A 23212-nucleotide genomic window follows, 5' to 3' on the forward strand; every position below is an offset into this window, starting at 1 on the left:
TTGGGCTCATTAGAGATTGCCAGGCACTTCAGTAAGAACAAAGGGAGTTTGGTGTCCTACCTAAATTCCAACTTGGTAATTACAGAGTGTCTTTCTGAGTACCGGGAACATTGGTGATTCCTCCTGCCTTAGTCTCTCAGTTATTTGGTATGCTGCTGTATTACTGACCCATTCCTTCCCAGGTGCTATTGCATCCCTCCTGCCACAGGAATTTTCCCACTGCTTCCCTCTTCTCCTTGCGCTGTAAGGTCTGTAAAGTGCTCTGGGACCTGCCCATGTAACAGGCGCTGCACAACTGCATAAGAAGATACCAATGTCAATAAAACAGGCAGGTGTGTGGGATGGCTGGGGCTAACCCTGCCGTGGGGGAGACAACTGGGACTGCAGGAGTCACGGTTAGAAATGTCCTGTCCACCTCTTGCTGCCCAAGGCTTCTGCTGGTGCGTTAGACGGCAGGGTGCACTGGCAGCCCAGAGGTAAGGTGTGCAATCTGCTCTTTGCTCCCCTCGTGTCTCTGGGAGCAGCAATGAAATGGTTGTCTCCGAGAAGGGGGTTCCCCAGCTCAGTGTATTGCTTACCAGCCTCTGCCTTGGGGCTGTTGATCCATATTTACCAGCTGAGAGAAGTAATCCTGCTAGGAGGAACATGCCCCATGAATCCCTCAGCCGCGCATTGATACTGGTAAGCCTGCCAGGTGGCCTGGGGAACCGCTGCCAGCACCTGTCTCTCTTAGGAAGCCAAAAAGAGCATTTCATGGCCTTCTGGGCTTGGCCCATTCCCTTCCACCCCTTTGGCCCATTTGTGGAGCCGGCTGTAGAGGGGAAAGCCCTTGTTCTCCCGGTAGATGTAGACACCTGTGATGGCGTTCCACTGGGGACTCGGCTGGACACCCTCCACTGGGAACTCCTGTACCAGCTCCTTCTCCTCCTTGTCCAGTGCCACGAAGCCGAAGAAGTGCTTCACGTTCTTGGCTGCCAGGATCCTGGAGTGGACCTCGGCTGTGCGTCGGAAGAGCTTGTCCTCATTGGAGCGGTATTGGGCCCAGTAAGCCTCCTGCCGGTAGCTCAGCGGCGAGCAGCAGTGCTTCAGGCACTTGGTGAGGAATACCAGGACCGCAACGATGCCGATGAGCAGCCAACCAAAGAGCTACGAGAGAAGAGAGAGGCTGTGTCAGGACACGGCAAGGTGGTCTTTACCCACTCCATGTGGCTTTCTCCCCAGTGTGCCTACCTGGGACTCATATCTCAGCCTCCGCGTCACCTCGTCCCTGAACTTGGTGAGGTTTGCTGGCACATCTTTACAGGGGAACCTGGCCAGCACCTCAGCCCCATGCTCAGCCGGGAACTTGTCCAGGGAGGACGGCCTGACAAATTCGCTGAGGGCGCAGATGTAAGCCTCCCCACGCAGCAGCGAGATGACTGACCAGGTGACGGGTGCCACAGCCGCCCGGCCCATGATGGAGCCAAAGAGGAGGAAGGTGGCAGCAGCAGAGAAGTTCTTGGTGCCACGCTTGTGGCACTCAGCCACCAGGTTCCAGGTGTGGTTGTTCCAGATGACACCGATGAGGAAGAGGGCCAGGGCTGGGACGCCGATGGCGGCCAGCCCGTAGATGTAGTTGCGAGCAGGGGAGCAGGGGCAGTTGAAGGCGACAACTGAGAAGAGCTCCTCACTCCCCACTGTGCCCAGGGCCACCAGGCCATTGAAGATCATCACGTCTTTGCTCTTGAAGAACAAGGAGAGGAAGCGGAAGTTCTCAGCGATGAGGGCGGCCATCTCGTCCTGGAGGCGAGGAGGCAAGAGGAGGTGTGTACTGCAGCGGGGAGCCGTGCTGGCCCACCTCCCAGCACTGAGAGACACGCTGATGTGGGGTGAAATGGCCTTGAGCTGGCTGATGTGCAAGGGGCTGCTCCAGGAGCACGACACCTTCACTGCCGTCTCCCTCCCGCCTGCTGTCCCAGCCTCTGGAGCTGGTTGCTGGTACCAGGGATACTTCAAAAGGGGCCAAAGAGGGATTCAGTCTAAGCAGCAAGGGAAATCTCTGTCATTTCAGTTTTCTACTAAACCCTCCAAAAGCATTTCTGCAGTGAAGATTACCAACAGGACAGCTTGTTTCTGCCCCTGTCATTTGCACATTTGTTGTCTTTCCTTCTCTTTGGTTTTAGTCACCTCCCAGAGAGGTGATGACTGTCAGCGTCGCTGCTGGACACTTGATGATCTCCTAAGCCTGCAACGAAGGAGGACGCCACATTACTCGGGAAACTGGACCAGAGCACTGGCGTTGGGCTGCGTCCCCAGCCCTGCCGCTGACTCACGCTAGCCCAGGCCCACACAGCACGTGTGCGCTGGTGCTGCACTGCCTTGAAGGTGCTGCACGTGGCTTTCACCTCCCTCTTCAGACCCGATGAGTTAATATTTACTAACAGGCAAAGGTATGTCAGGGAGAGCAAGAGGTGCTGCGAGATGGCCCGGCAGGTTTGGGGAGACGGAGAGCACCAGGCAGGAGCAGCCTCCACGGACGGGAGTGAGGGGATGCTCAGGGGCTGTTGGTACCAGCCAGAGAAGTTACGTTCTGGGAAAGCAGAGCTCATCTTGATGACCCAGGATACAAACACCAAATGCTGATAGAGCTGCGTCAGCAATCACGTAGGAGTTTTTGCTAGGGAGAGGTGTGGCAGGATGATCTCCTCCTCTCCCACAGTTGGTTGGCATAACCATAGTCCCTGTCCTGGCCTGCAGTCCTGGCTCAGCCTCTAACCACGGGTCTGAAATTGAGCCCCTCGACCTGCACACCTCAGTGCCAGAGATGCACTTCAGTGCGGCTTCCCCCAGCCCCTTCTCCCAGTACAACACTGGTTATGCTGGGATGCCCGCCCCCCTGGCAGAGCTGGATCTCAGCTGTGCAGACTGCAGTCACTCAGGTCCAAGGAGGGGAAAGCACATGCCATGATTTGTTTTTAAGGAACAGGGAAATAATCGGGGAGTGTATCTATGCCCTCTGCAGTGATGACCACTCCCCCATGCCACTTGCAAGCTGTGTTTAAATAATTTTTTAGTTGACTTTCCATCTGTGCTGCATCCCCACAGCGTTTCATCTCAGGAAGCCCCAAGAACGTTGCTAGCTCTGGGAACCCTCACCCATGTGACGAAACCTGCTGGCCTCAGGGGAACTGCTGTCACCGGGGTTTGCTGGAGACAGGAAGGACCTGGGCGTCCGACTAACCATCTCCAGCAGCTTGCACAGCGCTGGCAGCCTCCGTGCACATCCGGGGCTCCCTGGGAGCCCTGACCCACAGCAGGTCTGCCTTAAAATCTGCCTCGATGCTGGTATCTCCCAGCCAGCGTGCACAGAGCAAGGCTTCCGCAGGCCAGCCCCAGCTGTGGGGAAAAAGCTGTGGGGACGTTTGTGCAGGGGAGATGAAGGCACCTTAATCCGTACAGTCTCTAGTACAAGGCTTGCTCATGCACTGCGCTTTAAATCACCGCTGTGCTTCGGCTCATCCGCTGCACCACCAAATCCCATTTTACCCTCTTCCTCTGTGGGGCAGCAGAGGGGAACAGGGGCAGAAATTTGACCTCAGTTCCCTGCTGTGTCTAACCCATAGCAATCCCTTTAAAATCATATGGTGATATTGCTGCCCTTAATGTCTTCTTGCTTCTTCCCAGTTTTCTACATGCAAAACTCCCTTAGCAAAGGAGACAGACCAGGCAAAACCTGCAGCCACGTGACAGGGATCGGGCCCCCAGCTCTGGCTGCCGTGCTTTGTGGCACATCACGTTTGCAGGCAGATGCCAAACCTGCGAACTTGTTCTAGTGTGTGGGGTTCAAAACTGTTATTAGAGTTCTCAGCAAATAGCCCCAACCAACAAGGCCCTGTGGCCGTCCTGAGAGTGCCTGGCAACTGGCAAAGCAAAAATAAGAGGAGCTGGCAAAGGGGAGTATGCCATTTTGGGGCGGGTTACCCTTCCCCTGCTCGGTGGTTATGGTGCCTGTCTGGGAGAGGGAAGGGGGGGTAGGAGGGGAGGGAAAGTGTTGTTTGCAGAAGGTCGGTTTTTAGCAGCCTCTGTTGAAGTCTTTCCCTAAAGCATGCATGAGAGCAAGAAAAAATGAAGTCACTTACTTGAAAAGTTGTTGAAACCAGTTCTGAAGCGTTCTCAGCTCCTTGTGTGGCTTTTGCTTGGGCTCCGGCTGTGGGGGGTTCCCAGCAGCATGTGGGGCTGTGGCTGAGGCCGGGCTGATGGGCAAAGCGACAGCTGATGAAAACAGCGTTAAGAGTTTGGCAGCTTCCTTTTTCAGTCTGCAACGTGCCCTCAGCTTTTGGGAGGAGGGAGGAGGTTGCTCTCGGGCCCTGCGCTTGGGTGGGGCGAAGAGCAGGCGCTTGGCTTCTGCTGGGTGCAAGGCTGAGGTTGCGCCTTTAAAAAGAAAAAAAAGAAAAAAAAGGAAAGGAAAGGCTGAGAATGAGTCACTGGAAAAAGCACATCGTCCTTTTTCAGACCCGCAGTGCAGCTGTGCAAGGGCTGGCTGGGACAGCCCGGGGTTTGGCTGGAGGGCGGGAGCGATGGGGCTCCTTGCTGGGATGCACAGGGGAAAAGCCGGACGCCCCCCCCCCAGCCTGGGGGGTGGATGCAGCCCCCATGGTCCCCAGGGCTGCGGTCCTGCATGGAAGAAGCCCTTGGTCCCACATGAAGGGGCAGGAACTTACGCATTTGTGCATGGGAGCCAGCTGAGCCAGCGGGGAAGATGCCAGCCCGGCTGAGTTTTTGGGAGAAGCAGGAACCCACCATCATGAGCCCGGCGGGGCGGCCAGATTTTGCTTCCCACCGTCCGGGACCGAGCAGGGAGGCTGCTGCGAGGGGCGTTGGGGGCCGAGCGGGGCCGGGGGAGCCCCGTGTGCAGGGCTGGCCGCAGCCCACGGTTTGGCGAGCACGGTGCATTCCTGCCTGGCTTCGCTTTTCCGCTTGCGGCTTCCTCTACGGCGCGATGCCTGCGAGGCGGCCGAGCACCCCTCGCTTTCTCCTTGCGTCGCTCCCTCCTCTCTGCCATCTGTCCCTCGGCTCCAGCTCCCGCCCAGCCTGTTGCAGAGACCGGAGGCCCCCGTCCTTTCTTCCCCAGCCTCCTCGTCGCCGTGTCCCCGGGCTTAAACTCAGCCTTCCCCAGAGGATGTCTTCAGCACAAGCAGATCTTCAGCAACACCCACGTTCCCCTCTGCCCGCAGCAAAGCTAAGCTCAGCCTGGCAGTTCAGCTGGGATTTTTGGACCGAGTCCTCCTTCTTACCCCCAGGTCTGGGGTCTCCAGGCGGGTTTTTGCAGCTCCCAGGTGTTTGGGTGCGATGCACCCCATGGCACTTCCACACCTCCGCGCCCGCCCGGGGCTGGCTCCCCTCCTGCCCAGCGCCTGCTGGCTCGGCTGGAGGCCCCCGGGCTCGCTCCGTGCCCGGGCGCTGCTGCTCACCGGGCTCAGCGCTGGGACCGTAGCCCAGCTGAAACCGCAGGGGCCATGCTGGGTTCCCTAGTGAGGGTTTCTCCTCCCGAAGGCAATGAAAGATGTCCCCAAAATCCAGGAAAGAGAGGAGACCCTGCCTGCTCTGCGGGCACTCTCTGCGGCTGCTGAAATTGCTGCACGGAGGCAGAGTTCTGGTCCTAAAAATCTAAATTAAAAGCGCAAAAGCTTCTCTTTGCAAATGCCCCTTGGTTTTTCAGTATCTTAAAGGCTCTGCCGCGGAGCCCGCCAGCCCTGCATGCTGCTCCCAGTTGTGGGGACTCAGTGCGCCTTTCTTGGTGAGCCGTGGACGGCGCTGAACTGCAAATAATAGGCGTGGAAACCACCTTTATCATTTAATCTCCTTTGCTTTGTAAATCAGCTTTTGTGCCTATTAATTTCTGGGAAGGTGCCTTAATTAAAGTTTGGGGTGTGAAGATTAATGATAAATCTGTGTCACGCTCCTTTCTCCTGAGAGTCAGCCAGATTCAGCCTGCCCTTGACTACGGGCTTGCTAGGACCCTCTCACAGCAGCTCAGAGAATTTCTTCGTCGTTTTGGTCCTTTGTTCTCCTCTCCCCACAGCCTCTGTGGAGTTACACACCAATAATTAAGGTTTATGCAAACGACAGTCACCCCAGTTACCAGCCAGCTGTAATAAGTTGGTTTGAACAAGAACGCAGCAGCAGAAATTTCAAGGGGATGAGCATCTCGAAAGGGACGTGGCAGGGGTAAAACTTGTCTCTCAAAAGGGATTTTCCTTCTCCGTATTGGTAATAAAATCAGGGCCACCGGGGAACGCTCTTCCGGGCTGCGATTTCCATAGTCACCTTGAGGGCCTGCATCCCATCACCTCAGTTCCTATGGAAATGGGCAGCCACCTCGTATTGTGTAGGGTCAGCAGTGCCTCCCCGGCTTCTCCTCCGAGGGCCAAGGCTGGCTCGCCGCTGGCCGCTGCAAAAACGCCCTGACTTGCACAGCCTCAGCACCCCGGGCTTGGCTCAGGGCCCCTCCAGTCCTTTTCATGGCGTTCAAATAAAGAAACATCAACCGCTGTTGTAAGTAGCTTTTATAACTCCTTGTGCCTGAGCACAGAGCTTGAACAAGTAAGCCTGAATTATTTATTTGGCTCCTTAAACAAACACCCAGGTGGGTTTTTAACATTAGTCTTTGTGTCAGGGAGGAATCCAGGTAAAATTGCAAGAACAAGGTGTCCCGCAGCAAATTCGTGGCAGGTCAGCCTGGCCCCCACCCTCCGTGCTGCTCCCAAGGAGCATCTCTGTGGACGCCTGTGACACCAACCACAGCGTTCCCATCATGTGTAATGCAAATGTGATGCCCCATCGCTTGGGTCAAATTTATTTTAAAGCTTTTCTTGGCCTGGATGCTGTATGTGTCTGTGGGGAGGTAGCGTGGGGAGGGATAATGGGGAGACTTTTGGGGTTTCACAGCTTGGCGTGAGAAAGGGGCATGCCCAGCTTGTTTTCCCACCAGGGGATTTTTAATACTGCCTAAACCCACGCGTGCTGCCCGGTGCTGAGCACGTGGTAGAAGAAAGGAAGTTTTGCACATCTGGTAGCGTCTGCCTTGGCAATCACCACAACAGAGACCTGGTGCTTGGTGGTAGGACACACGGCATGTCCGTCTGGCTGATGCATCGTGCCCTTCAGCATCCCTGGGGCTTCTCCGTCGTGGCCTCGGATAGCTGCCTTAGCACAAAAATCCTTGCCTGAGTTACCGATGCAGTAGGATTGGATGTGGGAGCAAATGGGCACCGGCACTGCCGAGCCCTTTGGGTGCCCATCCCCCTGCAGCCCCCGTGGCACTGGCCCTCGCCCTTGCCCGGCTCAGACACCCACCCGCCTGCCTTCTCTGCAGCCCCTCTCCCAAATGCAGCTCTGCCTCTGCATAGCCCTGCGCCCCTCACACCCGGCTGTAGTAGGCAGCTCTCTCCCTTCGGGGCGTGGGGGGGTGTGCGGGGGGCTGCCCTTCCCCGGCCCAGCCGTTCCCCCCGGGGAGGGCTGGCGGGTGGAGGTGCAGGGGGGGCTTGCATCTGTGCCAGCTCTTCAGGGCCGTGTTCATGGTGCCCCGGTCAGTGATGCCCAAGAGCTTCTCGGCAGCTTCCTCCGCGTCCGCAGGGGCTTTCCTGGGCGGGTGGCAGCGAGCGGCCGCCAGGTCCGTGCTCACGCCCTCGAAGAACTGCTGGATGCAGACCTTGGCAAAGCTCCTGGCGTGCTCCGCACACGTCTCGTCGAACAGCTTGCGCTCGATGTCGATGTAGTGGGACCAGTACCTGCTCTTCAGGAAGGCAGCTTGTGTGAAGCAGGGCCGGAGGGATCTGACCAAGAAAGCCAGCGCGGTCATCAGCAGCACAAAGCACCAGCCCAGAGCCTGCAGGGACGAGGGGGCAACCGGAGCCGTCACAGGCAGGCGGAAGCACGCGCCCAGTGCTTCCCACCCGCTGGCGGGAGCCCCCGGTTCTCACACCGCCTGCGCGGGGCATCAGATCTCACTCGGCTCAACACACCCAACACAAATTTACCAGTAATATGACATGACTAACGGCAGCAGCAAAGACGTGGGGGCAAGGGCTTTACAGCAGTGGTTTTATTCAAGAAATAAAAAAGAATGAGAAAGAGGACAAAGGGAAAAGCAATTCACATTTTTAGCAGAATGGACAATGGGAAAAGTACCCCGAGTTCAACTATACATAATGACATCTTGTTACCTTCTATATGCCAGAAAAATATTTTAGGTCATTGTGTATGAATTTACAGAAATACTAACATTTCAGAAGTTTGGAGATTTAAATATTTGAAAATATTACTCAGCCTGGCTCCACTTTGGGCTGTTTGACATTTGGCTGCATTTACATTGCAAATGCAGGACTAGGAGACCCTACGCACCATGCCGATGCATCTGCACTGCAATTTTGTTCAACGCACCCATGTAGGCAGCACCTCTCTGCTTCTTGCTCTGTACGGCATCCACAGGCAGTGACCATAAATAACACCAGCCCACCAGCCACTGTGTGACATCCAAGTCAGCCCCTTCCGAACTTGCTCTAAATAAATCTCTGCATACGGCTTGGCTGCGTGTTGCTGCCCCGCAGCCCCAGGCTGCCCAGGCAAGAGGAGGGACTGAGTTATCAGGACCACGTACAGCTTCAGTCTCTGCACCCCGCTGGAGGCGTAACTCCCCAGCACTGAGTTTGAACCCCTTGTACCCCTGCGCAATCACCAGTCTCTCCTCCTGCAGCTTGATTTCAGCAAGGAGATTCCCTTGAGGGACGAGCTAATGCTGGCAGTGCCTAACCCTAAACCACTAGCAAAGGCACAGCCATGGTGCCTCTTACCTGTGAGATGCAGCGCAGGTACCTGACGGCCACTTCGTTGGCAATGATCTCCTGTCCATCGTAGATGTCCTTGCAGGGGATGCGAGCGAGGACCTGGTTCATCTGCCCTTGGGAGAGGCCGGGGTGGCTGGCATTGCCCAGGGTCTCCACGGGCACCGAGGTGCAGAAGGCGCAGGTGATGCACTTGCCATCCAGCAGCGTCACCGAGACCCAGACGGCCGGGGCGATCATGGCCCGCTGCGCCATGGAGCAGAACATGTAGCGCAGGACGGCCGGGTCCTTCCCTCGCTGGCCGTGGGGTCGCCTCCACTCCTCCGCCAGCATGGAGACGTTGTTGTTCAGCACAAAACCCAGCAGGAACAAGATGAGGGGGGGCACCAGGAGGATGCCCAGCCCGTAGGCCAGGTTGTAGCGCGGCAGGCATGGGCAGTTGAAGTCAAAGGCTGCGTACATCTGGGCGCTGGCGAGGGCCATAATCCCACAGATACCATTCATGAAGGACTCCTGGTTGGACTGGAGAAACTGGAAGATCATCCGAAACTTGTCCATCTTTCCTTGATGTGATCCCTCCCCCCACCGGGGTCCAAGCTGTGGCTCGGTTTACTTCATTCTTTCAGCCTCCCCCTTCAAAGAGAGGTATCAACAAGTCTCTATGCAGTTCCCCGATTAATTCATGCACTCTTACAGCCCCAATATTTAAAGCAGAAAATTAAAACATTTTTTTTCTGCTGATTTTCCTGCTTGCAGAAACTCGGAGTTTGCTTCCTCCCGCTCTTCTTTGGGTCTGTGGGACCTGGGTTGTTTCTGGTTTGCTAGACCTGGCTTCGTTCTTCCCCACCTCCCCATTTCTGCAGTCTCCCAGTCACCCGTCCCCTCGGCTGGAGGGTGCAGGTGTTACCATGGCTGTGCCCTGCTCAGAGCAATCTGTGCCCTGGGCAGAAAGGGGAGTTGGCTGGTCGGCCTCTGTGAACCTGTTTGCAAATGCAGGCGTGCTGCATTTGGTCCTGGGTGCTCCTCCCAGGGCCGAACAGGACGCCCCACCTCTGCGGTGCCGGCCCACAGGGGGAAGGGGGGCACCAGGGCTTCCCCCCTGCCTCCGCGCCTGCATCGCCCCAGCAGCATCGCAGGCAAGTGCCTCACTGGTCTGCCAGCTCCCTGGTCTGTACCTGCTTCTGCTTCACTGGGAAATGCCTTTTCTCTGTTTCATTCTGCAGAGGGAAGGGAAGAGAAAAGGAAAGGCAGGGGAAGGAGGGATAAAGCTCTCGGTGCTCTGGGATGTTGTATCTGTACTGTCAAAGTCTGTTACTTGCTGTCCTCCATCCTACAAATGTCTGTGTTTCAGCCAGACTTACAAGATGACACTTGTAGTTCCTTGGTTTTCACAGCCCTGTGCCCTCGGGACTTGCTAAAATATCCTTCAAACCCTGGCTCCCATAGTCTGGTGACATCCGGAGGCACGTGGTGCTTTTCCTGGCTGGAGAAAAGCAGGCAGAGGAAGGAGAGAGGGCTGCAGGAACAGGGGCGCAGAGGATGAACCCCGCACCGCAGGCGGGTCCTGCTGAAAGCATCCAAACCCTGGGTGCCCCTGCTTTCTCAGGAGATCCTCCCTGCTCAGCAGAGCTCTGAGATTTGGGTTTTCCCCTGAGATTTCTTCTTTTCACCCACTTTCAATGAGCATTTCTGAAGGGCTTGAGTGCCCTTTGCTCTGAATGGCAGCGATGGAGGCTTAATGATTTTCTTGCAGCTGCTTCTTGTGGGTATAATCCCAGCCCCTTGATAAATTTGGGATGTACAGGAATTTGGAATACAAGGACGATGTGTAAATCCTTGCCAGTGATCTCCCTGGTCCCCTGCTGTCCCCCGAGGGACCGTGTTTCCCAGCGGTGCCACATCACCTGCGGGCACGGACTGTGCAGAACCCTTCCTGCCCATCAGGCTGGCGGGTACCAGCAGCCCCCGGTGCTCCTCAGCAGTGGAGTTGCTGCTCCTCTGAAGATCACTCAAATCCTGATGAGAAGGGCAGAGGAAGCACCGGCTGAGCCAGCAACATGCATCCCTTTAGCAGGAGAGGCTGGGGCTGGGATTTGGCCATATGCCTTGACCTGAGGCAAAGGTGTCTAAGGGCACATTGCCCAGGCAACCAGTGCACGGTGCAGGGAGGACTGAGCTAGCCGGGTGCTGCGCTGGCCGCTCCGTACAGCGCAGGACTGCTGACAGTTTAGCCATGCCGCTTTACCTGGGCTTGTTAATTCAGTAGCAACACCAGGCGATCTGGACGCAAGCAGACCTGAATACCTGCATTGCGCTCTCTGCTCTTTGTGACCAGGAGCAGCCCAGGCAGAGCCAGCTCAGATCTGTGCTGGACATGTCCCTCGTGTTGACACTGGGGTGCAAAGCTGCCCCATCATTTCCATCCCTCTCCCCTTTCACAAGGGCACGGCTCAGCTCGTTGCTGTCAGCCCTGCAGACCCGGGGGCTTTCCGGTGCAGAGATCCTGTGCACATTTGCCAGCACAGAGCCGACCAGACAGATTCCGCCCCAGCTTGCCAGAACTGAGACAAACACTAATGAGATACGATAGCTGTGGCTGGGCCAGGCTTAGCTCCTACAGCACAAACCTAAAAGAAGTGGATTGTGTTGTTGGTGCTCTCCTGCATCTCTATCCCCAGTTCACAAAGCAACTTTGACGCACTTTGACGTTGCTGCCTCAAATTGGCCAAAAGATGGGGGAATTCCAGGACTACGAGTGGCCATAAAACAGATGGTTGCGGTATTGAGTACCAGAACAGTGCTCAGTCCCTCCGATCCAGGCACTGCCTGTGCTGCTGACATGGGTATCAAGATACACCTGGGCACCAGCACAGCTGCATTGGTGGCTGTGAGACACATCACCAAGGCAAGCTGTACGTTGGTGGGTGGCACGCAGGAGATGCTTTTCCTCAAGGTTTTGCAGTGCGTCAACAGCAGAGGTAGGAAGCCAAACCAGGTGTTTTGACCATTAGTCAGAGCTGCAGTTTCTGACATCTCCCCCCACGCCAGCCCTGGGGCTCAGTTGATAATGCCAAGTTCACCCTGAGCTGCCACCACAGAGGTGAGCACAAAGCACGTGGGCAACGCCTGGGCATTCTTAGCCTCTGCCTGCTGCGGAGAGGTTAATTGCATGGACTCATCAAACGGGGAGAGATTTGGCTGCATGAATATAGATGAGGCTTATTGCTAGCTAAGAGCTCAGGCTGGCTTCCCTGTTCACCTGGCGAGTGGCTTTTCGAAGGGCAGTTCACATCAAAGCCTGCATGAATCAACCTCGTAAAAAGCGGAGAGCTTTTTGATCTCCAGGAAAACTCTGCCTTTCATTAAACATGAATGAGGGGTCTGAGCCGGCTTGGTTTACAGCACTGGCAGTTCTCACTGAGGCCAACAATAAGTCAGTGGGATTCAAAACAGAGCCCATAGAAGCCAATGCCTGGGTCTTTCTTTCTGTGTTGCTTTACTAGGGAGGACCTTGTTTTGGTGAGCTTGCCAACAGAAAGCTCACTCCAACCGATTTGCAAGAGAAGGCAAAGCAAGTGATTCCTCCCACGATCCTGCCTGCTCGTGCTTTGGAAACCAGGCCCTGGGAGAGATGATACATACCCAGGTCCCTCCCAGCATGGGGCCCTGCACCTGGGTGCCAACACAGACACCAAGCCAGGGAGTCAGTGAGGGCTTTGTGTATCCTAGTCAACATAGGATACAGAGAGGAGGGCCAGGAAAATGGTCACAATTCCCATCAGGAGTCAAAGATTGGGGAAGTTGTCTTTGCAGTCAGCCCTGCTTTTTCATGGGCTCTTGGCAAGTGAGGATCCCTGAGCATGTCAGACACTTCTGGTCCATAGGTCAGGCATCAGACCAGCCCTGAGAGACAAAGAGCTGCTAAAGTTTGTGAGTGACCCTCTCTTTTCCCAATCCCACAGGAAGGTGCACAATCCTAGCAGAGCTGGTGGGAAGGGACCTCTGGAGGTCATCTGGTCCAACCCCCCCGCGGAGAGCATGCCAAGGACACATCTAGTTGACTTGTAGGATCTCCATGGATGGAGGTGCCACAATCTCTCTGTGCAGCCTGTTCTATCACCTTCAAAGTAAGTATTTCCTTTTGTTTAAATGGAATTTGCTGCATTTTGGGTTTGTGCCCATTGCCTCTTGTCCAGTCATGGGGTGCCAGATCCCATTTACCACCATGGAGAAGAGTTCTTCTCTCGCTTTGAAGGGGAATGCAGTACAGGACTCAAGGAGGCTGGGAGGGGTGAATACCCATGGCCCTGTCCAACTAGAGTTACCCTGTGACCAGACTGACCTCCCAGCAGTGTGGGAGCCTTTGTAGACCTGGAAAAGTCTATGGCAGCACCCTTAAATCCTCCGGTTTTCTCCCTTCTGACACAGATAACAAAGCTGTTCCTCTTCTCCTTTTTGCATTTCGTATTTTGTGGCCTCTCTGGGATGACTTAAAACCTGAGAACATGGAAAGCAGCATGCAAAGGGGACCTGCAGACCTCTGCTCTGAGCTGGTTAGGAAAATAGCCAATTTGACTAGCGTGGAGTGGTGGGTCTAACCTGAGTCTCAGCCTGAGATTTGCAATGTCGTGTCCGATAAAAGTAAACCAGAGATGAAATTCAAAGTGCAATGCTGGTTTCAAAAGAGAGCTCAGAAGCTCCCTGGACCTGAAGAGCTCCTGGTGGGATGACTGCTGTTTTATTCCCAACTGGGACGGGCCACAGCTGGCTTTGTGCCCTCTCTGAGCATGTCCAGGGGAGCTCAGGGATTCAGCTAGAGCTGATTTTGCTATGCAAATGAGAAATGCTCTGCAGCCCATCCCTCTGCACCCCACAGCTCCCAGCCGGGCCTCGGCTGGCAAAGGGGTGCAGCTGCCCATGGGTGGGCCATGGAATTATTTGGCCTCCCAGTGTTTTGCCAAGCATCTCCTCCCTCCCTGACACCGTGCACACAAACATCCTGGGAAGGAGGTGACCCACCTCCCAGCAGCTTGGCAAGTTAATTTGGTGAATTAATATGTGTTTTCAATTCAACCCTTCATTTTGGATTTAGTCACAAGGTGGTGACAGGTTTCTTTGCCCCTTGACCACCCTCTTCTTTCCTCCTGGAGGCATTGCTTGCCCCATCTATCCATGCACGGCCAAGGAGAGGTTTCCTCTTCACCCCCATCCTCACAGCCCCTCCACCTTTCACCCTCACTCCCAGGGACAAATTGAGCATCAGTGTGAGCCTCAGCCTGGAGGAATATATGTGTCTGCACTGGATTAGTTTGCAGTACAGCGTTTAATGCATCCAAGCAGAAAAGCTGGACAGAAATATCAGTCAAACTGGCACCATAGTTGGCACCATCTATAACAGGGGCTGCAAAAAGGCAGATAAGAAAGTAATTAGCATTAGAGGCTCAGAGATAAGGTTACATTCAAACAGTGTTGAAACTAAGGGTGGAAATGCCTAACTAGGTGATGCAAGGATGAGCTTCTGGGTGGATTGGTTTGTACTAAAATCTCACAGAGGAGTGTTTAAAATCTGGATTCAGACTCCTCAGCAGAGCCACTGTGTCCTTTCTACAGCCCAATGTCGGTGCTTACAGCAGCACGGTCCCATGGCTCCGAATAAGTTAAGCAAAACCTCCATCTCCTTTTCCTTCTGTAAATCCAACCCAGTTCAGGGACATTATCCAGAGGTATCTTCAATTAAATTTATGCTGCTCCATGAATTTCAATGTGTTGCCATATTTTGTTTTGAAAATGCATGGAAGTATTGACGGGTTGTTAGAGGGAGGCTGAACAGTTTGGCAGCTGGGCTGGGGGCAGCCAGAGCTCTCAGCAGATGGGAAGATGTAGGAGGTGGTTTTGCCTTTTTGAGTAAACATGTTGGTGTGGTACTAAAAGAGTTGCCAGTTAAATTACTCTGGTGTCAGCACTGCTAACTTTCCAAACTGGGGCTCACTGAAACGGGCAGGAGCTCCTCACACCTCTGTGAAGCTGCTGCTCCGGTCGGTTTGCATATGCAGCCAGGTGTTGCTGCCATGGTTAAATCCTTCCTTGAGCAAGAAGGGTTTTATCACCGCTGCAAGGAGTTGCAAAGTCTTTAAGATGACAAAAGCCCTACGCAGAGCCCTTGAGAAATGTCATTAGCAGTGACTGAGTCTGGGACCTTTGGGTCTTCAGAGCTGAGCGTTGCTAGGTTATTTTGGAGGTTTTGCTAGGCCTGCCCTGGAGCTGAGCCTTTGGGGTTGGGGTTTTGGAGGAAGGTGTGAGCACCACTGTCATCTATCTGCTAGTCATTGCTTTGTGCAGAGGTATGGCAGCGCCTCTTCGGTGTCTGCAGGACACAGCCCCCTTTACACGTTGGTGGGCCTGGGGGATTTGGACCAGGTACCAGGGCTGTCTGCCCAGGGTGGAGGGGATCTCTCTCGCCCCAGGGGATGCCTCTGGGTTGCCTGGCTGACATCCAGGGGAGGTTTCTCATAGTACCACATTTTCAGAAGTTTATTCATCTGGTCCTGATCTGTGATGCCCCAGAGAAGATCTTCCTCTCCTTCAGCCCCCTCTCCCTCCCTAGGCAAGTTGAAGCTGTGCAGTTTGATCTCTTGCCGCATGCTTTTGAAGAAGTGGAGGACGCATTTATGAGCAAAGAGCCGGCTGTGCTCACAGCAGATTTCGTCAAAAATCTTTTGCTCGATGTCAATGTAGTTGCTCCAGTGATGTGCCTGCAGGAGGGTGGCCTGGTTGAAGCAAGGTCTGAGCCAGCGGGTGAGGAAAGCTGCTACGATAACGATCAACAAAATGCTCCAGCCGAGTGCCTGGGTGATAAGAAATAAGCAGTGGAACAAGAGTAAGACAGGCAGAAGGACAGGCACAAACAGGCACAAGGACAGGCACAAGCTGTTTGCCTGTATCACCGAGACAGGGAGTTTGTGTGGCTGCAGGGGAGATGTGGCATATCTGGACTCCTGTCCTTGATCCGTCCCTGAAGTCCAGCACCCCCAAACTGCACTCAGAGGGCCAGTATAATCTCCCCCCAGTGAATATAGGACATTCATCAATAGTTCAGTAGGATAACTGTTTGCAAAGTGAGCCTGGAGCAGCCAGGAATTTGCTTTGAGCACGGGAGTGCCCCAGGGAAAGGGGACTTCAGTGCTCTGCGGTGCTGCTCACTTATCTCCAGTGAGATCTTCATCTGCCACCTACACCCAGGAGTCCCGGCAGCCGGGTGAAGGCAGCCCAGGCTACGTTCAGTAAGAAGGAAAGGCTTGTTTTCAGTGCCCTCCCACAGGTCCTCATCCCTGACCTGGCACTCCTGCACCCGGAGCGGCGGCTGGCCAGGGCTGCGCTCCCCATCTGTCCCATTCTCCTGTCAAAGTGGAGCTCCTGAGGGAGCTGCTTCTGTCTGTCTCAGCTTGCACTGTCCTTAAACCAGTGGGTCTGTCTGTCAGGTTAGCAGTTAGAAAGGTCTCCTGGCCCTGGACAGAGCCTTAGGAGACACCTGCATTCCTTGCAACCTGCTTTATCTGGATTTAGAAATTGCTGGTTCTTCTAGAAACAAAGTTCTGTTAATTACACAGTCCTTTATTTCCTTCCTTTCCCCTACCGGAGTGACTTTGGAGATTATCAGTGAGGGTGGCGACATTTTGGGGCATAAAAAATCAAAGAGCAGTCTTGCTCCCCAGCTGACTGTGGTGAAGCTATGCTGAATCAAGGAAGAGCAGGAGCAGACGATGCCCCTGGCACTTCCCCGACACACGGGGCTCTGCTGGTGGTGACCTACCTGGGACCAGCAGCGCAGGTACCTGGACACTGCCTTGCGGGACGTGTTGTTCCTCATGAGCTCATCGTCCTTGCAGGGCACCTTGGCCAACAGCTGCTGCACCTGCATTGGGCTGGTGTTGGCGAAGCCTACAAACTTCTCGGGATCCACGGAGCCACTGAAAGCGCAGATCAGGCATTTGCCATCCAGGAGGGCGACTACGATCCAGGCGACAGGGGCGACCATGGCTCGCTGCATGGTGGAGGAACACATGTACCTGGGGCAGGAGAGAGAAGCGAGTGGGTAACTGCTGGGAGCTTTCTCCTTATCCAGAGTCTTGATGGACACAGGCTGCCCTGTGCTGAGCAGCCCTCCCGGAGCCAGGGAGCTGGCTGCCAGGACTGGCCACAGCATTGCTTTGCTCCAGCTAACGTCTCTCTGCTCTGGGATCTCTATGTTGCTGCTGCCTCTCGGTGAGACCTGGGCCAGAGCTCTGCGTGCTGCCTGCATTTGATGCACAGCTGTCTCATTATGTGCTTTGACTCGTTATGTGCTTGCCTTGACTGTATGCTTATGTCTTCCACGCACAAATCCTTGTCAGCTCTCCCTTCTCTTCTTCATTTACTCTTTCTTTTCTCATCATCTCAGTTTCTGCCTGGAAAATCACTTTTTTTCTTCAGCCGTTCTTGTCCCACTCTGTGCACTGGGTAAAACTGTGTATGTAACAGATTGAATGTGGTTCTCCTGTCCCTTACACCAGTCAGTAAAAATAAAAGTCAGTAAAATATAAACTGAAAGGAGGGAAAGCATAAAGCTATCAGTAAAGACTGACTGTGATGGAAATGCCACACTTTCTGCACATTTAAGTGGAAATGCCTCATCTTTTTGCACGTGTAAGCCCCAGGAGAAACCCTGCATATGCACGACAGGGCAGGCAGCAACGCAGTTTCCCAGGGTGGCAGCGAAAATCCAGCCGTCGGTGTCGCGGCGCTCCTGCCCTCCTCTGCTGGGGTGGGACGAGGCTCTGCCTTTGATTCTGCTGTGGTAAATGCATTTACCATACCCCTGCCCCTCCAGGCTCGTGAGGAAAGGTCTCAGGTACTGAGCTTAGAAGAAAATGAATTCCCGGTGGGATCAAAGACATGGAGGCCAGACAGCTAAGCGGGAGGTTCCCACTCCCAGAGCAAACCCCACCTGATAACAGCTAGGTCCTTCTTTCTGCGTCCCTGCGGTCGCCTCCACTCCTCCAGCATCACCAGGGACTGTCCGTTCAGGATGAGGCCGCAGAGGAAGAGGGCGATGGGGGGTACGAACACGATCCCCAAGCTGTATGCCATGTTGTACCGGGGCAGGCAGGGGCAGCTGAAGTCAAAGCAGGTATACATCTTTACACTAACCAGGGCTAACAGCCCACAGATCCCGTTCATTATAGACTCCGAGCTGGACTGGAAGTACTGGAAGATCATCCGGAAACGGTCCATCGTGTTCTTTTGGCCAGGGGTGCTCCTCTTGGGAAATCCCCGGGCTGCCCGGCACAGCCTGTCTTCCTTCACCCCACTTGCTGCTACCGCAGGGCGAGGGACGCAGCTCAGCTCGCAGGCGGATGGGCAGGAGGATGGGGATGGAAAAGAACTAGATGGGGATGGAAGAGAACTGCTGTGGCAGGGGGAAACCCTGTGCTGGGGCTTCCTCTCCGCACACAGCTTTCACAGGTCCGTCTCTCACCCCGTGCTTTTCTTCCAGGGCAGTTGGTAGCTTTTCTAGGTGAGCAGATGGATATAGTGTCTGGCAGCTGTTTTTTACATCCTGTTTTTCATTTTCAAGATTGGCCTATACATGCCAACCAGCGGCAGCCTCCGGTAGTGCTGGGTCCCTCCCTCCCCTCCCAGAGATGCTAAGTCTCAACAGAGTGCCGTGAGCGGGTGCCTGGGAGCTGCCCTCTCTGCTGATGGAGGGCTGTTGAGCAATTCATCAGCCAGGAGAAACCAGGCAAGTCAAAAGAGCTCATCTGCATTGCTGCTGCTGCCCCATTTCTTTTCGGTGAAGCAGGTCCCCAGCCCTGAGCGGGGCAGGCGGAGGCAGGGAGCACACGCCTGGCTCCGAGCACGCCGCATCGCCTCAAGCTCAGATTTCCCTATGAAAATGGGCTGAAAGGACCAGCCCTCCAGCCAGGAGGCTGTGAGAATCGATAGCTTTCAGAGCCTTCAACGGCACTTCGGGGGAAAAGGGCTGCTCTCGGCTACACATCGCACACGTGCCGTGACATTTGTACCATACCTACACCCACGTCCAAGGCCCTTGCACCGGGGCTCCGTCTTGCTCCCTGTCAGAGGGCATGGTGCAACCAGAGCAGCTGGCTCACCTGTCCCATGGGACTGGATTATGATCTGCTGTCCATTTTAAAAATCCCAGAGGCAATTCCTCTTTTCCTCTCTGAAGTTTATTTTACAGATGAATACAGCTCATGACCACACACGGAAGCTCAGTTATTTTCTTTGACTTTTTCAACGTATTTTTCTTCTCCCTGGCTTTCATCTGAAAACATTTTCAGATTTCTCCTCAGCCACATGTGTTCAGGAAAGGAAAAAAAGGTGTTACATTTACTTATTTTGTTAAAAAAGAGAGGAACCGTCTCCACTGAAGTACACTAGTTGCCAGCGCTGAGGTTTCTGGCCGCGCTGGCTCCTGTTGCAGGGCTGGTTGCCTTGATAGGATCACGCCGAAAGGGAGCAGTGGGAACGGGTACCTATAGCGGCTTGTGGGCGCATACAGCGGGTGTGCGACACACGCTGACTCACAAGGTCACAAGATCATCCGCTCCGATATAAACAGCAACTCGCACTATTACTTTAATGAAATACAATTGCACCAACCATGATATTTGTGTTCTCCTTTGCCAGCGAGTGGAAATGACTGTTAATGTTCGTCCATCAGCCATAAAAACCAGCAGCTGATCAGCTGCTGCTTTCAGTTTGCTGTGACAAGGCATCAGGACTCCTTGCTGAACTCCACGGGTGATTTTTAGCCAGGGTGCAGCCTGCTTTGATTCCCAGCTGCTTCAATGTTCGTTAGGTTTCTCATTTAATGACTTGCATTTATGTGCTGACTTGGGTTCCAAGCGTTGTGTGCTCTCTGTAGAACAATTACTTTAAAGAAATTATTTTGCCTTTCCAGCTCTCCTGGGCAAAAACATAGTAAAAGCTAAATAGTTCCTCTCAGCTCAGTAAAGAGTAGGAAGCATCCTTTGGACAGCACAAGCTACGAGGGAATTTTACTTCTCCTGAATGCAGTTGCCTGGCCTGGATGTTAGAGGTCTGCAAAGGATGCTTCAGGGTAATTACTGTGCTCTGTTGCAATCTGGGATCTCACCAATAACTCAGAGCTGAGGCATGGGGTTGTTGAATCATAGAAGAAAGGGAGTATTCCTTAATTTGTGGCAAAAGGCATAGTGAGCCTCCTGGGGAGAGAGAAAAAGGATCCTTGAGGTATGTAAATTGCTAGGTATGGGCAAAAGGATTCTCAAAACTAGATACATTTGATTATTCAGTTCTTAGGGTGAAACAAAGAGGAAAAAAGGACTAAAATAATCTATGTCCTCTCCTCCAGCAAGGGGACCTGCCCCATGTCTCCAGCGGTGTAGTCACCCTTCAGAGACTGCCACAAGGCTGCCCGTGGCTCTCCGGGGCTGTTGGACACGGGCACCGTCCTCAGCAGAAGGCGGCTGCTCTTTGACAGCAGATCTCTGAATCCGTGCTGGAAGCTGTTGTTCCCCGGCTCATATTTTGGATGACCTTGGATCAACCTTTTGGTTGACCTTTTGGGCAACACTTTGCTTTTGCCTCAGCACTGCAGAACATGGGGAGAGGGAGGAGGACACCCTTCCCCGCTCCCTTATGGGAGTGAAATACCAGCCACAGGCTTTTACCTCGGATGATGGAGAGGGTGTTGGGTACAGGTGCCGGAAACCCTCACCCTACAGGTGAGAGCCCTTTTGGTGCAGCACAGCCATCAGTCCCTCTTGCTTTGGGGAAAGGATGATTTCATCACCAAAATTTGAGTTGGTCATTTAAAATAGGACAAATTCAGCAGAACGGTATGGTCAGTTTTGTGCATGAGCCTGCGATGCTGGAGCAGCACTGATGCTGTGCGTGCAGCATGCATGCCTTCAGGGCGCGTGCATATCCAGAGCAAGCCCTTATACGTATATTTAGGTGGGGAGCAGAGGCAGCAGCGCAGGTCCAGTGTGTCTGGGGCTGCGCCCTCAGTCTGTGTCAGCAGCTCCAGGCTCGCCGTTGGGTCAGTCCCCGAAGGATGGAGGCAGGAGCACCGTGGCTGTGCCGGTAACCCCGCTTGCTCCTTGCCCTCCCCCAAATCCCAGCAACGAGTGAGCTGCTGGGGATATGAGTTGCTTTGTCACACTTTGGTGTCCCTTTTCTCTGCTGGGACTGGACCCTCCTTCCCCAGGAAAGCTGGTGTCCAGGAGCAGACATTTCACCTGTCCTGAAGCTTGCTCTGCTGGAAACGGGACATGGCCACGAGCACTCATCCCGGCAGTGAGGAAGGGCCCCCAGGGCTCTGGCAGGAGCGCTCCCGGCCTGTGGCGTGGGAGGTGATGGGTTACCTCATTAGGAGCCATTTGCAGTTGTTTATAACTTTGACAAATTACTTAATTACCTGGACAGATTTTTTTCTGTCCTGAACATCTGCCTCGGGCAAAATATTTTTAGAAAACTGTTATGTAGGTTGGTCAGCTGCTCCTGAGATGAGGTAAGTGCACAAAAAAAAGGACTTCTTTTCCCCTGTTAGAAACGGGGGGTTGTGCAGTTGATCTGCAAAGGCACAGCAGCTCTGACACCCGCCTTGAGGGCACAGCAGTGACTGTCCTGCTGCGAGTGGGTGCTGCGGTTGGGGTCCCCCACTCGCACCGCAGGAGGCTGAGTTATCACCTCACTCTTTTTTGTGACCCTGTGGCCGGCCATGGAGTTACCCTGGGACCAACCGGGAACGCAAACCCAGCCCAGCACATTCCTGGACTGCAGGAGGCGGCTATGAAATTAATTTAGTTCTGAATGCCTCTTCCTTCCTAATTTCTTGGCTCATTAACTGCCACACAGGGATGCCAGCTCCGCGTGGTGGTTGGTTAAAATGAGCACTGTATGGCCACAAGGAGCAGGTACCGAGCAACGCGCGTTCCTCTCCTCCCTTTCCCTTTATGGGCTTAAGTGTGGATCCGCAGGGACCCCCACGCCGGGTGCTGGGAGGATGAACAAGTCACCGGTGGAACACTGCGTCCCTGTGGTGCGCGAGCAGCTACGTTCTGCCAGGTCACCATGGGAGGACTCTGGTCTGGCCTCTGGTTTTGGTACCTCTCAGCTGGTAAATTGGAAAACCCCTTCCGCCTGGCCACGTTTATTCAGAGGACAAGGGTTAATGCTTTTTCAAGGCTTAGAGGAAACATGTCATCTTGTGTTTAAGTGAAGGACATTAACATTATAAATCACCTTTACCAGCGACAGTGCTTACAGACCGCTATCTCGTTCCTCTGTCGTTCAGGTGGGCCTGTTCCTAACCCTTGGGCACGCAGGTGAACCCCCCTGAGAGCCTGTCTATACTTGACCAGCAGGTTGCAACTGAGCTTTATTTTCTATTACTTTTTCAGGCAGTTTGGAGACCGGTCTCCCACTGGTATCTGAGGACAGCGGAGCAGCATCATTGCCACCTTTCTCTGCAAAGCTGGCAGAGGATTTTACCCCTCACTGCCTGGAAATCTTTCAGCATCTTCAATTTATCACAGCAGAAGTCACCTTCCATTCCAGCTGCCCATGAAGAAGGACGTAGGCAGTATTTCCTCCCTGCAAACACTACACAAACGCCTGATGGGCACTGGCAGCAGAGACAAATTAAAGGACTGTTGGCTCCGTGGGGCAGGGACCACCTGAATCTGTGTATTTTTGCACAGCTGAGTACACTGCCCAGGCTAAGCAAGTAATGAGTAATGACCATTAAATGATTAATGAGATGCTAGCAGAAATAACGGCAGCATTACGAAATGTAGTTTGTCTTCATTAATAATGTTCTCTGGAGATTAGAGACTCCTGTGTTCTGCCTTGCAACTTCATTAAAGCACCAACACGCAGCTGACTGCCAGTGAGGAAATATACTGCCAAGTTATGTATTGTTCTTCTTAGGAGCTCATTATATATTGCTCTCCTGGCCATTAGCACTTAGCTTTTTGGCTTACGTGGAAGTCCTGCTTCCTGCATTATCCCAACCTTGACCTAATTCACACAATTTCTGACAGAGAGAGCTTTTTGCAAGGACATTTATCTGCTTGGCTTGGAGCTGATGCTGCAGCGAGATCGTCTGAGATGGAGTCTCTTCTCATCTCGAGAGTGAATTAGGGAATAAGGTGCAGAATTAGGGAATCAGGCTGATCTCCTAATATCCCAGCTAGGTGATTTTCAGGCTTTTTCTGATTTGCTAATGTTTGCCTATCTTCCAACAGAGGTACAGGCCCCAGGTAGCAGATTTAAGGCTGCTGACATTTAAATAGCTTTTCCCGTTATTTTTCTCAGACTCTTAAAATTAAGCTCCAGGCCTG

At 53.8% G+C, this 23212-nt stretch overlaps 3 protein-coding genes across 3 annotated transcripts; all 3 read right to left on the reverse strand.

Moving 5' to 3' along the window:
* Positions 1–729: 729 nt before the first annotated feature.
* CALHM2 (calcium homeostasis modulator family member 2) lies at positions 730–1773 on the reverse strand (the record flags this gene model as incomplete). Its single annotated transcript, XM_082002473.1, has 2 exons — positions 730–1146; positions 1231–1773. The coding sequence occupies 2 exons, from the start codon at positions 1771–1773 to the stop codon at positions 730–732; spliced, it is 960 nt and encodes a 319-aa protein (XP_081858599.1).
* A 5626-nt stretch (positions 1774–7399) lies between these two features.
* Positions 7400–9380, reverse strand: CALHM1 (calcium homeostasis modulator 1; the record flags this gene model as incomplete). Its single annotated transcript, XM_082001896.1, has 2 exons — positions 7400–7867; positions 8832–9380. The coding sequence occupies 2 exons, from the start codon at positions 9378–9380 to the stop codon at positions 7400–7402; spliced, it is 1017 nt and encodes a 338-aa protein (XP_081858022.1).
* Positions 9381–15205: 5825 nt separating this feature from the next.
* Positions 15206–18092, reverse strand: CALHM3 (calcium homeostasis modulator 3; the record flags this gene model as incomplete). The annotated part of the gene is made up of 3 exons (XM_082002307.1): positions 15206–15667; positions 16633–16888; positions 17806–18092. The coding sequence occupies 3 exons, from the start codon at positions 18090–18092 to the stop codon at positions 15206–15208; spliced, it is 1005 nt and encodes a 334-aa protein (XP_081858433.1).
* Between the last annotated feature and the right edge of the window lie 5120 nt (positions 18093–23212).

The sequence above is a fragment of the Phaethon aethereus genome (genome assembly GCF_964289735.1).
Source record: "Phaethon aethereus genome assembly, chromosome: 7".
Classification (NCBI taxonomy): Eukaryota; Metazoa; Chordata; class Aves; order Phaethontiformes; family Phaethontidae; genus Phaethon; species Phaethon aethereus.